Source organism: Panulirus ornatus, chromosome 33, assembly GCF_036320965.1.
Source record: "Panulirus ornatus isolate Po-2019 chromosome 33, ASM3632096v1, whole genome shotgun sequence".
Taxonomy (NCBI): Eukaryota; Metazoa; Arthropoda; class Malacostraca; order Decapoda; family Palinuridae; genus Panulirus; species Panulirus ornatus.
Window position 1 is genome coordinate 9,659,358 of NC_092256.1, and position 13,536 is coordinate 9,672,893.

Sequence of the window (13,536 nt, forward strand, 5' to 3'; positions counted from 1 at the left end):
AAGATAGATAGGAGTATAGATTTCAGGTAAAGATAGATAGGAGTATAGATATCAAGTAAAGATAGATAGGAGTATAGATTTCAGGTAAAGATAGATAGGAGTATATATATCAGGTAAAGATAGATAGGAGTATAGATATCAGGTAAAGATAGATAGGAGTATAGATATCATGTAAAGATAGATAGGAGTATAGATATCAGGTAAAGATAGGAGTATAGATATCAGGTAAAGATAGATAGAAGTATAGATATCAGGTAAAGATAGATAGAAGTATAGATATCAGGTAAAGATAGGTAGGAGTATAGATATCAGGTAAAGATAGATAGGAGTATAGATATCAGGTAAAGATAGGTAGGAGTATAGATATCAGGTAAAGATAGATAGGAGTATAGATATCAGGTAAAGATAGATAGGAGTATAGATATCAGGTAAAGATAGGTAGGAGTATAGATATCAGGTAAAGATAGATAGAAGTATAGATATCAGGTAAAGAGAGTACAAAGGAAACGTATAAATGTTTTGATATCAGCGGGGTACATGGAGCAAGCAGTAGTGTGTCAGTAGCGTTGCATGTGTTTAGTTATTCAGCGAATGCTTCGATCCTACAACACTTGACTCTCCTGTCAGACCTCGGACCTGCTGCGAGTCGCCCTCGAGCAGCATACTCACGCGGAGCTGCTGGCGCTTGAGCGTCGGGTGCTGACGCTCCTGCAGTTCCGGCTGACGTCTGCTGACCCAGCCTTCTTCCTCAACTACTTCCTGCACCTCACCTGTAATTCACATGACCAGCTGGTGAGTGGAATGGTATGCGCTTGTATTGTTGCAGTTTACAAGATTTTTTGGTTAGGTTAATTATAAACATTATATTTGAACACACTTGAGGTAGCAATATTTTGTGTGTGTGTGTGTGTGTGTTTTACGTTGGAGGCTCCATTTTCAGACAAAAGGCCACATCAAGGCCAAGTCAACTGAAATATAGAGAAAATAAATTTCAACATTTAAACAGGACACCCAGGTTCGTAGAGACAGGCTTGGCTATTTACCGTAATGTGGAGTTTCCAAAGAAAGAGTGGATGTTACAGTAATACCAAGTATGTTCATTGAATCAAGAGAAAGGAGAGAGGAAAGTTATGAGGAATTTTCGATAGATGGGTAGAAACTGGATCTTGGTGGCACTAAACTAAACCAGAGTTCTTTTACCCCACTGAAGTATCCTGTCCGGGTTTATTGAGCAAGTTGAATCATGATGAGAAACATATTAATTGAGAGAAAAAGGAGCAGAATTGAAGTATCTGTAGCAACGCAGTGTCGAGTTGGCAGCATATGGGCGGATTTGCTTATTTGTGGAAGAAAGTCGTTGATGAAAAGCGTGGGAGACAAGAGAGAACCTTGAGGGACACCTCTGTTGATGGAGAGAGGAGCAAAGGCTGATTCAGCCACAACCACAGAGATAGATTGGCAAGAGAGGAAGCCAAAATAGGGATCTTAGAGATGACAATTCTAAACAAATTATATTGTTACATGTCCGAGGGAAGAGTATATATTTTAACTTATATTTCATGTGTCTGGTTAGAGAATAACATTGATTATAGCATAGCAGAAAGCAGAGTCCATCACTATAACTCGAGAAATATGGAAGTTGAGGGAATCAGTCCCACGCCTGTTTGTTATTACGTATTTGTTATTACACCCTGGATGGACGCCATTCACTGGTCAGCCCTTATCTTTTAATATTGCTGAAATTGTATGTACTTTCTCTTGGTTTAGTTCGCAATTGAAGAAATGCCTTCTCATGTCCCTCCGTACACTACTGTACCCCAGCACCCAGTCCCATCCAGCAACAAAGAACTCTTTATAGGAGGGTATCATGATTAAAGTCTTGCCTCCTCGTTTCATGGCTGAGGCCACTCAGGTTTGTTACCATTCATGATGCATTTCTTTGGACCCTGAGCTGTGTATGTGCCAGCGATGACCAATGAACGTTGTGTGTATCGTCCTTCACATGTCCCACTCCGTTTATGTAAGTCACTTTTGTCATTTACTAACGTTCAGTTTGTCTCACAAACCATCATTCAGAAGAAACATGAACAAAATCTTACATACGGCTAGGTTAAATCAGCACAAGCATGACCATATGCCATCATGATATCATGCAAGGAGAACCATATGATATACGTATATTCAAGTGACGTCTTGATGGTGATGCTGCCCGGCTAGGCTATAAATGATCACTGAAGTTTGACCCTCTTGTTGATGAGAACGGACCAGACGCAAGCTTTGCCTACTACAGTGCTTCACATTTTATATACTTGAGTACTTTATAATGGATGAGTTTTAAAGATGATTATTACCAAATATTACAATGTATGAGCATTTCATTCATATTAATGCTGTACCTTAGGTACTTGCAAAGTGTTCTCATCAAAAATAATCCACTTGTTCTAAAGCTTGCTTGATACATACTACAGTCATCGTAGTTCAAAGTTTATACAAAACAAAATCTTTTACCGTGCAAGTTGCTGAATTTAACGCCACCCAATCCTTGCTGACGTGTATTTGTTTTCTTATACTGTAGCTTGCAGCGTACCTCAGTGACTGTGACCTTGGACCTGGACCTTGTGTGTACCCTGTATCCTCTCCGCCACCGTTCATAGCGTGGGTTGGAGTGCACAGTGAATTCGTCCTTCTTGCTGCACTGGGTACACTGATAGCTGAGCGTCATGACGTTGCAGTTCTTTAAATCTGTAGGTGTCGCAGGCAACACAACTTTGAACTAAGTGTGTATGAAACTGTGTGATTACAGACAGTTTGGCAGACACGAGAGGGAGAATGGAATGGGACGGAATGGGGGGAAAATGCTTCTAGGTTTTACCCCTGTAATAACCCTAAAGGCCTGTCTACATGAGCGGGCCTGATCGGCGGGTATATTTGACATATTTGACGGGCAAACGATCAAATTGCCCGAAAGCCCGCCGAGCGAAATCACTGAGCTGGTGCCCGGTAGCTGGAGTTTCTACCCTGCCAGATGCAAGATAATATTTTGAACCCACAGCGGGCCTTCATCCCACATCCCACGGCGTAGTAGCACTGTGAACATTTAACGATGGCAGCCCAGGATAACTCTAGTGAGCCACCAACAATTTTTTGGTCTAAAGCACTTACTCGTACTTTGACCTTTATCGTAAGAATCCATGTTTATGGAATGTGAAGCTGAAATGCTATAAGAACAGAGACAAACGCATAACAGTAGTGAAGGCTGTTGCTGCGGAGATGAGAGAGCATTATGCGAGACAAGCTTTGCTTTGATATGCGTGTACTGTACTGCAACTCCGAATAAGTAGACCCACTTGCTAAAAATCGCAGAGTTGCTTCCAGACGAGCTTCTGCTGTAATGCTGTTTCTCATGACTGTGTCTTTCTTCACTATGTATGACTCCACCTTTGATAAGAATGTAAAAAGTGCGTACACTCATCCTCAGGTAATTTCTGAAGTCGTGTCCCTCACTACTTTGTAGTTCATGAAGTATTGTTGCAGTGCTTCCAAACATACTTCTTTTCTTTAACCAATCTTTACACCATATCCTTTTCTTCTTTTTCTTCTTGAGACACAAAGCTATTATCATAGAGCACAAAATCTTTTTCTTGACAAGGCTAGGCACCATGGTTCTCGTACCCGCTACTGGCAACATCGTCGGGCAGGCCCGGCTGTTCATCACTTCAGGTCGTGTAGACAACATTCACGGGCAGGCCCGCCAGAATTTGCCCGTTAACGGGCAAACCCGCCGATCAGGCCCGCTCGTGTAGACAGGCCTTAAGCAAAAAGCAACCACCTTCGCGATCGATACATGCTCAGAAGGATGAAATGAAACAGCACTAAATATATACAAGATGCCACCACATGGATGTTACACTACAGTCCTGAACCCAGTGACAGACGATTCAACCAATTAATGTATTACGGGATTGCATAATCAAAATTAGGACGTAGCAACTCCTCCTCAATAATAGGCTACTTGAATGTCGGGATCAGTGGGCAGTAAATGTATGACGTATGTCACTAAGTGTTGAGGAAGTATTACAGCATGCAAGTCACACACAGCGTCAACAAATAACTTCAAAATAGGATGTAGACTAATTTCTGCAAAACTAACCACATGGTCAGGTAGTTATTTACTGATGATGAAACATTGTTGTTTTTGAATTTGGCGTTAAGATGACTTCACATGAAGAAAATGTAATATATCCATAATGAATGTTAAGTAAGAAAGTACGGTATGTAATTCACGTCACAATATGGCATATTTATAGTAAAAAACGAATGCAAGTTTGTCTACCATATTACATACAAACTATTGTGGATACATATTACATTCATCTGGTAAGTTATTGATATCACATAAGGTACTATTAATACCTAGATCAGATCACAAGTTACACGTTAGTAACATGTAACAGATTTGATATCAAACTACAAACACAAACTAACGTATTCTGTCCTTCCTCCTTCATGGTCAGTCTCACACTGTAAGCGTTTTGGCATTGATTTTCTCGTCTCTCTCTATCTGGCTTTCTCCTAAATGCGTGCTTCCTACTCCGGATTTGTGTGTTGTAGCAAGGCTTGTGAAGCTCTCTCTGCCCCAGGTTCCCACGTACTCCCTATGTTTGCCCGTAAATTTTCAGTGGGATTTCAATCACAGGCTTTACTTAGCCAAAGTTGGGTGTCTTGATGTTCAGCGAACCAGCGTTGTACTAATCGAATCGTGTGGATGGGAGATTGGTCATGCATAAAGATGACTCTTCCTGGGTAGGGAAGCATCGGTAGGATAACTTCTTCGAGAATTTCTAAATATTGGTCAGCTGTGAACCGTCCTTGTATAGATGTGATTTCTCCAACGCTGTGCATGAACCTCCACCCCCAAACATTACGCGTCACACGACCACTTCTCACAGTTTCGTATGTATGTTCACGCTCATATCTTGTATTATTTTGCCGACAACAGTGTTGTTTACCATGGGTTGTTGAAGAAGATGATTTTCCTTCGCTCCATATAGCACGTCCCACAAAGTCCATATTGTTGTTGATATGCTGCCTTGCAAAGGTGAGTTGGCCTTCACGATGCCTGTCAGTTAGTGTATCTTTATTATCAGGTATTCTATGGTTTATGACAACTTCATGCAGTCGTCGTCATCGTACTGTTCCTGCTGCAACATAAATGTGAAAAAAAATTCCGTAATGGCAGGCAACAGTATTCTGGAAATGGTCTCCGTCAGTAGCATCTCTGATGAGCTGATCCTCAGTTGTCGTACGTGGTCGTCTTGTTCTCTGATGATCACGTCAACTGCTGCTGCTGCCATCTTCGTCACCACAGGTGTACCGACCGTGTCTTTCGTCATTCCCAATTCTCTTGATATTTCTGTTGGTGATTTGCCACTTTCACTCAGGCCAATACTAACACGTGTGTTATGTACTGTCTGATATCTTACCCAGGTAGTCATATACATGATATAGATGGAATTTGTTTTATAACCCTGTTGTCATTCGTGAACAATGCTAAGCCAGTTCAGAAATTTTCGGTAACTCACAAAGTGGACACAACGTAAATATTCCCCTGCTTACTGGTAATGCATGTCGTAGTATGTCGTGCCTACAGCATAATTATGGTGATATTGTTATTATATTGTTGGATCTTAGTAAATACAAGCAGTAATATAGTCCACGCATTCTCCGTTTCTACGAGATTTTATACATATTGGCAAACATGCTATGAACATACAAATAACTGCATTACTTTCATAATTATAACGAACTGTATATAAACATGTAAATGTAATTCACATATAATTATTTTTTTTAATACACCGGACCACTGTGACCTGGGTAGGTTGGATACATACAGTGTGAACATGAAAGATAATTACGTAATATGTGTGTCATACATTACCCTAGTGTTCGTGACCCGTTTGATTTTGCCATGTCACCTTCCTACCCTCGTCACAATGCTGCTCCACTGTCTTTCTCACCTGACCCTTTCACAAATCGTCTGCCTCCTTCTGCTCTACATAGATAAACAAATAATCAGTCACGTATACAGCGTTGCCCCCTTTTTTCCCTCTTTTACAAACAGGGAATGAACACACAACACAGGGATAAATACAAGCTTTACTTCACATAGCGTCCGGCTATAGCTAGCTAATAGATAAATTTCTAATGCCAGAGTTTCACATATATAGTCGTATTCCCTCACGAACTGTCACGTTGTATCGTTCATTATTCTCGTAGTTTTGCGTGTCTGACATTCATTGTTAAAGCATTACACCCGTGCTTCAATATATTCGATACCTCTGTATTATGCTCGCTGTTTATAAGAGGTTTCGAGTTGATTACCTGAATGTTGACAGCTTCGTAACTGTACTGTTGTCTGTGAATACACAGAAAGCGTTCAGCAGTAATGAACCAATAAGTGTCCCTTATATTTGCTTTCGGAACGGTGGATGAATACTACGATTATTGTGTTTACTACGTTTGCTAGATGCCAGGTTTCGCCAACAGTGTCGGATGAATTTTGGCCGGTGTACATAGGAAATAATAGGGGCCTTAGGACTGAGCCCCGCGGGACCTCACATGTTCTCCTAGCACAGCTGGAGACAGCACTCTGACATGTGTTCATTGTTTCGTTCTTTTGTTACCCGCTAGACCCCATCTTGGATGTCTATCTGTATCATCTGTGGGGTACAACATCAAAGACCTTGTGCGTGTGTGTGTGTGTTTGTGTGTGTGTGTGTAGGGGGGGGGGGGGAGAATGCAGGGTGAATGTGTGAGAGAGTAAGTGTGTTAGAAAGAATGGGTGTGTTAGAGTGACGGGATAAGATACATATTGATGTAAATAAAACACGAGACAATTGAGAGCGCTATATATATATATATATATATATATATATATGAGTTTGGTTGAGAGAGCAGAAGAGGGTGTGTTGAGATGGTTTGGACATGTGGAGTGAATGAATGAGGAAAGGTTGACAAAGAGGATACATATGTCAAATGTGGATGGAACAAGTAGAAGCGGGAGACCAAACTGTAGGTGGATGGATGGAGTGAAAAATATTTTGAACGATCGGGGCCTGAACATACAAGAGAGAGAGGCGCACAAGGAATAGAGTGAATTGGAACGATGTGGTATACCGGGGTCGACATGCTGTCAGTGGACTGAACCAGGGCATGTGAAGCGCCTGGGATAAACCATGGGAAGGTGTGTGGGGCCTGGATGTGGAAAGGGAGCTGTGGTTTGGGTGCAATACACATGACAGCTAGAGGCTGAATGTGAACGAACGTGGCCCTTTTTGTCTGTTTTCTTGGCGTTACCTCGCTGAAGCTGGGGGTAGCGATGCTGTTTCCTGTAGGGCGGGATAACGTGAAGAATGGATGAAGGCAAGCAAGTATGAGAGAGAGAGAGAGAGAGAGAGAGAGAGAGAGAGAGAGAGAGAGAGAGAGAGAGAGAGAGAGAGAGAGAGAGTGCCTGAAATAGAGAGTGTACTTACCTAAGCACGAGTGCCTACGATGACGAGATTTTCCCCTGATGTCAGGGCTAACGCGTAGCCTCGCCAAGTTTTCGCTCGCTAAATAACACTTGCCCTCGGCCGCCACTCGCCTCCCAGGGATCGACGTGAGTCATTTATCAAGTTTTCTATCAAACGTTTCTACAGATGTTCCCCGTTTGTTTATCATTTCTCCTTGTATCATAGTCGTCCCAGCTTCTCCGCCGGACTCCTATAACCTTTTTGAAATGTTTCTGGGCATTATTACTAACTTGATTCTGTATCTTCCGGTACGATAGGCTTTTGTTTATAAAATTTTTCTTGATGCCCTCTATATGCTGGCATGGAGAGATTGTCTCTTTCCCTCCTCCTCTATAAGCTGTAAAGATTGAACTCGTTCAGCCTCTCGTGATAGTTCATCTGTATTGTGAAATGTTTCTGAATTCACTGAAGGTTGTTTATTTCCATTTGTTTAACTGGTGGGTAAATAACGCAGAAGTATTCAACTTTGCTTTCTGTATACAGGTGGAATATATGTAACAGTTTTCTGTCTTTTTTTTAAAGTTATTATCGTACCTCTCATTTCTTTGGCTTGGCATGACCATGTTATCAGTGTTGATTTCTAAATTCAAGATTTTACGTTCCCCAGTCACTCTCTAGATCAGGTGTTGCCAACCTCGGGGTCGCGAAGGTGTTGCTTGGAAGGTCGCGAAGCCTTGAGAGAACGTGGATATATGTTCATATACACGTCACAGTCTTGGGAGAAATTGAGAGTCTAGGGCACTCTGCGCTCTAGGTCAGGGTGAAAGACGAGGTGGTGATCGTGCGTAGAATTTTATGTATCATAAAATATATATTTATCCCTGGGGATAGGGGAGAAAAGAATACTTTCCACGTATTCCCTGCGTGTCGTAGAAGGCGACTAAAAGGGAAGGGAGCGGGGGGCTGGAAATCCTTCCCTTTCGTCTTTGATTTTCCAAAAGAAGGAACAGAGAAGGGGGACCAAGTGAGGATATTCCCTCAAAGGCTCAGTCCTCTGTTCTTAACGCTACCTCGCAAACGCGGGAAATGGCGAATAGTATGAAATATATATATGCATATATTACTGTCATTATGAAATTTTGCATAAGATTTTGATTTTAATTTTACAACACTTGTCCAAATGAAAACGAAGATCAGAAACAGATTGGATGTGGAGGATGACATGAGACTGGATCTCACAAACACCCAACCACGCATAGCAAGATCTCAGATTCAGTCCCAACCATCCCACTAGCTAGGTTGGGGAGAGTTGATGAAACGACGAGTATCAGCGAGTAAAAATATGAGTATAGATTAATAAACTTTAAAGAAATGTACCAAACGACACTATATGATGTATAATAGTAGTAGAATATTTATTATTCATTGTTTTGTTGTTTTATGTTTTCACTTCTCACAAAAGGGATTGTCGAATGACAGTGAAACTGAACAGGCTAATACAGGGGAAGAGGGTCTCGAGTGTTGCGGTATTTTGACAAGGGTCGCGAGCGGAAAAGGTTTGGAACCCACTGCTCCAGATCGTTGGCGGTCCCCACACTCTCTGTGTCGTGTTGCGTTTATGTATGTAGGCGTCGACAAATTTGCAACTGTATCATGGCTTGCTGTTCAAATTTCTCTTCATTATATTCCAATAGCTATTCCTCTGCTCATTTATGAATTATGTTCGAATCTTTATGTAGCTTTTCTTTATTTGTTTGTTATGTAGCATTGTGCTTGTGTCAACTTCGGAGATTATTATTACAAAATATGTCAAGACCAGCACGGTGCATTGTGGGACTGCTGATCACACATCTGCTACAGCCATGGTTCCAGGTGCTATTTGAATTTTTTCTCTGTTAAAAACTCTTTAATGCATCTACGAACTTTTGTCATAATATTGTGTTTACTTTGTGAAATACTTCATTAGTGTCAAAGAAAACGGTATCTGTTCTCTTCCCTTCGTAATAGAGCCTCCTAGAAATCATTGTAGTGACCTAATATTTTGTCTGGTATGAATCAATGCAGGACTTCAGTATGGAGTTGTTTTGAGCATATGTTCTAATTCTTTATAGCACTTTCATAATATGTTCTAATACGGTTAACTTATTTGCAACACCAGTTCTTATGATAATTGTGTTATAGGCTTATATGCAGTTGTCCAGATTTTCCACTTACACTTCAGCTTTTTCCACTTACACTTCAGCTACTTGTATCATGTAACAGACTGTAAATTTATCCCTGACGTCAACAAGGCTGCCTTGTGGTAACCATTAAGTAAGCAGCCCACGTCAAATGGGTCTCGTACAGGGTTGGGATCCCTGTTTTTGCTTCCCTCCATCTTTTTTTTTTTTTTCACTGCGAACCTGATGATAAATAGAGTGTTGCCGACAGAGTTGCATACGTCTATGGAACCCCATCCGAAGACTGGGGAGGAAAAGGCGTCGTGGCGTAGTATGTTGGGGGACGGAGAACACCGTAACTCTTCGTTTGTGTTATAGTAAACTGGAATGTACTTAGTTTACTGACCCTTAACTTTCACTGTGACGTGTCTAGTGTCTCAAGTGTTGCAGTCACCAGGAGCTGCCACACCTGCTGTGTTATGATCAGGATCTGCCATCTGTTATGCTATGATCATCAGGACCTGTCACCTTCTGCTGTGTTATGATCACCAGAAGTTGACACATACCCATGATCCAATCGTTCATTGATTATGATACGTGATAATTTTTCTGAAGGTTTTCAGTAAATGCATTTTGGATAATTCTACTCAAAAATTTTGACTCATAACGATAGCTCACTGTAAATCACCACTCTCTGTCTTGGGGTCTCATATTATTACTCCGTTTTCTACACCGTTGATCTTTTTAGCTATATTAACTGGGAAGGAACCGTATTTTAAGGTATGCGTGTATATATGTTTTGGATCGACTTTAAGCAGTTATATGGAGTTGGATCAAGTAACATACATGATGAAGAATGGTGTTAAGGTTGAGTGATTGCATTTCTGTACGACGCAGGTTGTGGAGTGTTGCTGGCTGCTTCTGGAGACAGGGCTGGTGGAAACCTCGCTTCTCCATACCCGACCCTCTCTAATGGCCGCTGCCGCCCTTTATGGGTCCTTAAGGGTAATGCACGGGACCCTAGCCGCCTCCGTGCTCCCGGCTGTCATCCCTAACTACTTCAGGTAAGTTCGACAACCACACTGTTGCCATGCTGGGAGAATAATGGTATTACCTAACGTTAAAATCACCTGGGGTTGTTTCAGTCTTTTTCTAATGTCGTCTGCTCCGGTCACGGACCGAATTCCTTTTCGAGGCCAAGCCTTAGATGAAATATTAACAAAATAGCTCACAGGAGACGAGGAAATGTAATTAGTTGCGAAGGAAGTGGGAAACGTCCTTAAAAGTGGTTTAGGTCGTGGTACTTTATGAAAACAAGACGCGTGTAGTTGCTTTTATTTGCTTTGACCATTTTTACATAGAATCAAAATTCATCCCAGACCTGGAGATCTTAGTTTGATGAAGTTATATAAATGTTTATGGAGAATTTAGACTTGTCCTTGATATGAATCTGAGATTAAAGGCGGTATACAAACACTTGATGCCGGACTAATTGAACAGCTGTGAGACATGGCTTAAGGTAGAACCACATAGTATATGTACAGCTTGGAGACAGCGTGAAAATATATTCTTTATAAAGTGTCAGTTTGCTGCAGAATATGGACGTTTTAACATAATCTCATAGAGAATTATCATCATCCCTCCCCTCCTTCCAACCCCACTTTCACCACATGAAGTGTAGTGATTGCCAGTGTCATCATACCCCATCGTCCGTCTGTCTGTTTCTTTGACCCCATTGTTACCACGGTAACTCAACGACAGTTCAATGATTCAAAACTTCATACTTACGCCAGTGGAGTTAAACGGCTGATTTGACACTATGGCGCAAGTCGTTGCTTAGATGTTATATTGGATATGAACATTTTTTACCAAGTGTCGTAACAGGAAATGTCACAATCCCACCCGCCTTCGACTACGGTGGGTCACGACCCCGTAACAAGTAGCCCAGGCTTATGGCCTCAATTAACTGTTTCGATGACAACTAGGCTATGTAGACGCCGCTACCTCGAGGTAAAAGTCGGAAGTGACGTCTATAAACACCAAACCTGAATTTGTGCATATCACATTTCAATGATAAATAGGTCAGGATCACTGATACACTTGAAACAATCAACAAAACATTATATTGCAAGAAATATAGTATAAATTATGGATTGAACACATGATGGACGACATTTACGGATCATAATCCTTCAGTGTTTTTGAACACTATGAAGAATGCTATTATCAGCGGTTAATCCGTTAGAGACTTATGTTAGAAGATTATGATATAGTTCTCCATTCAGCCTGTAAGAGGGAAAGATGATATTGTAGCTGATGCATTGTCCCCTATGCCCTCTAGTCGTGAGTCAAGCGGAGGGATGACTCGTGCCTTTTTGAGGAGGGGACGTTGTGTACAGTATTTCCTTTTTTGCTTCTTCAAGAAAAATGTTTTTGTTTTATACAGTGTCCTCTAATATAACATTACGTTGTCTTTTATTGATTTAAGAATGTTGTAAATATTCTTTTATTGACTGACTTTATTATAAGTAGATTATTATTAAAGTATTGTAAAAATTTTTATTACTTTTCTGCATAAAGAAGTGCTTATGATAAAAAAGAAATAATTTTGGGAGTTGAAGCTATATGAATTCAGAGTTGCCAACTTAGCGCTTCTTGCGTTAGATCTAGCGCTTTTTAAAGAGGCGTAACGCCTAAATTTCGTATTTAGCGTCTTAGAACTTTTTTTTTTCTTTGCGACAAACCTAGTGTTTTTTCAGTATATGAGGAGATTCAAACAATAATTGAAATATTTCACCGTGATTTAAGAAGTTTAATCGAACCCATTGAAATAAGGTAAACAATACAAATATTGCACTTAATTAATTTTCATCGAAATGAACGTTCGAAAATTTTTGAAGATGTTCAATCGGACTCTTCGATGGTGACAGAACTATCCGTGGGCCATGAAGGACAGCTAACTTTGCTAGTTGTGTGTGTGTGTGTGTGTGTGTGTGTGTGTGTGTGTGTGTGCAGGCCATTACATTTAATCAACACAACAGTAAGAAATATAAACGTTTTAGAGCAGAGTGGTTGAAAGATCCCAGATATGAAAAGTGGTTAAGTACAGGAAGATTACACAAAATGTTTTTGCAAGTACTACCATTGTTTATTGTTTGCCAAACTTAGTGACAGTGAAAGACACAGCAAAACAGCCAAACACAAGAAAGCTGAAGAACCATTCAGTACTCGAAGACAAACCACAACTCCGTTTGAAAGTGAGTGACGACGCACGGAAGACTGAAGGGAATGTATCGCTGTTCACTGCAGAACACTGTTCATCACATGTTGATCATCTCAGTGAACTGTGCAAAACACGATTTGCAGACAGTAAAGGATGCAAGAATCTTAAGTTAAAAAGGTCGAGGTGTAGTGCAGTTGTGTGCAATGTGATTGCCCTGTATTTTAACAGTGGCTTGAAAAGTGATCTAGACAATCAGCAGTTTAGCCTCTTAATTGTGAGAGTAATGAAACTATTAGGTGTTGTTCTCCGGTTCTGTTCTGAAAGTAAGAAAATTGTAGTGACTTTCTTGGACCTTGTTGAACTGACTGACTCTAATGCTAATGGGATATGTGATGCCATCAAGAAGTCCTTGAAAAGTAATGGGTTGGAGTTACAAAACCTTGTTGCAGTTGACACCGTCAATGCTTCTGTGATGACAGGTGTTCACAGTGGAGTGTATACTAAACTCAAGTTTGAAGTTCCTCATCTGATCCTGATCAAGTGTGTGTGTGTGTGTCATTTTCTACAGCTAACTGTGTCTCATGCTGCTGCAGAGTGTTTCCCTAGGAACCTGGATTTCATGACCAGTGAGACTTAAAAT

General features: G+C 40.9%; 1 protein-coding gene across 1 annotated transcript in view; it reads left to right on the forward strand.

The window, feature by feature from the left end:
- LOC139759441 (uncharacterized) overlaps positions 1-13,536 on the forward strand; it is a 64,852-nt gene that overhangs the window by 38,833 nt on the left and 12,483 nt on the right. Inside the window, exons 2-3 of the mRNA XM_071681553.1 lie at positions 628-792; positions 10,571-10,737. Coding sequence (XP_071537654.1) covers positions 628-792; positions 10,571-10,737 — 332 coding nt within the window. The remainder of the gene's footprint in view (positions 1-627; positions 793-10,570; positions 10,738-13,536) is intronic.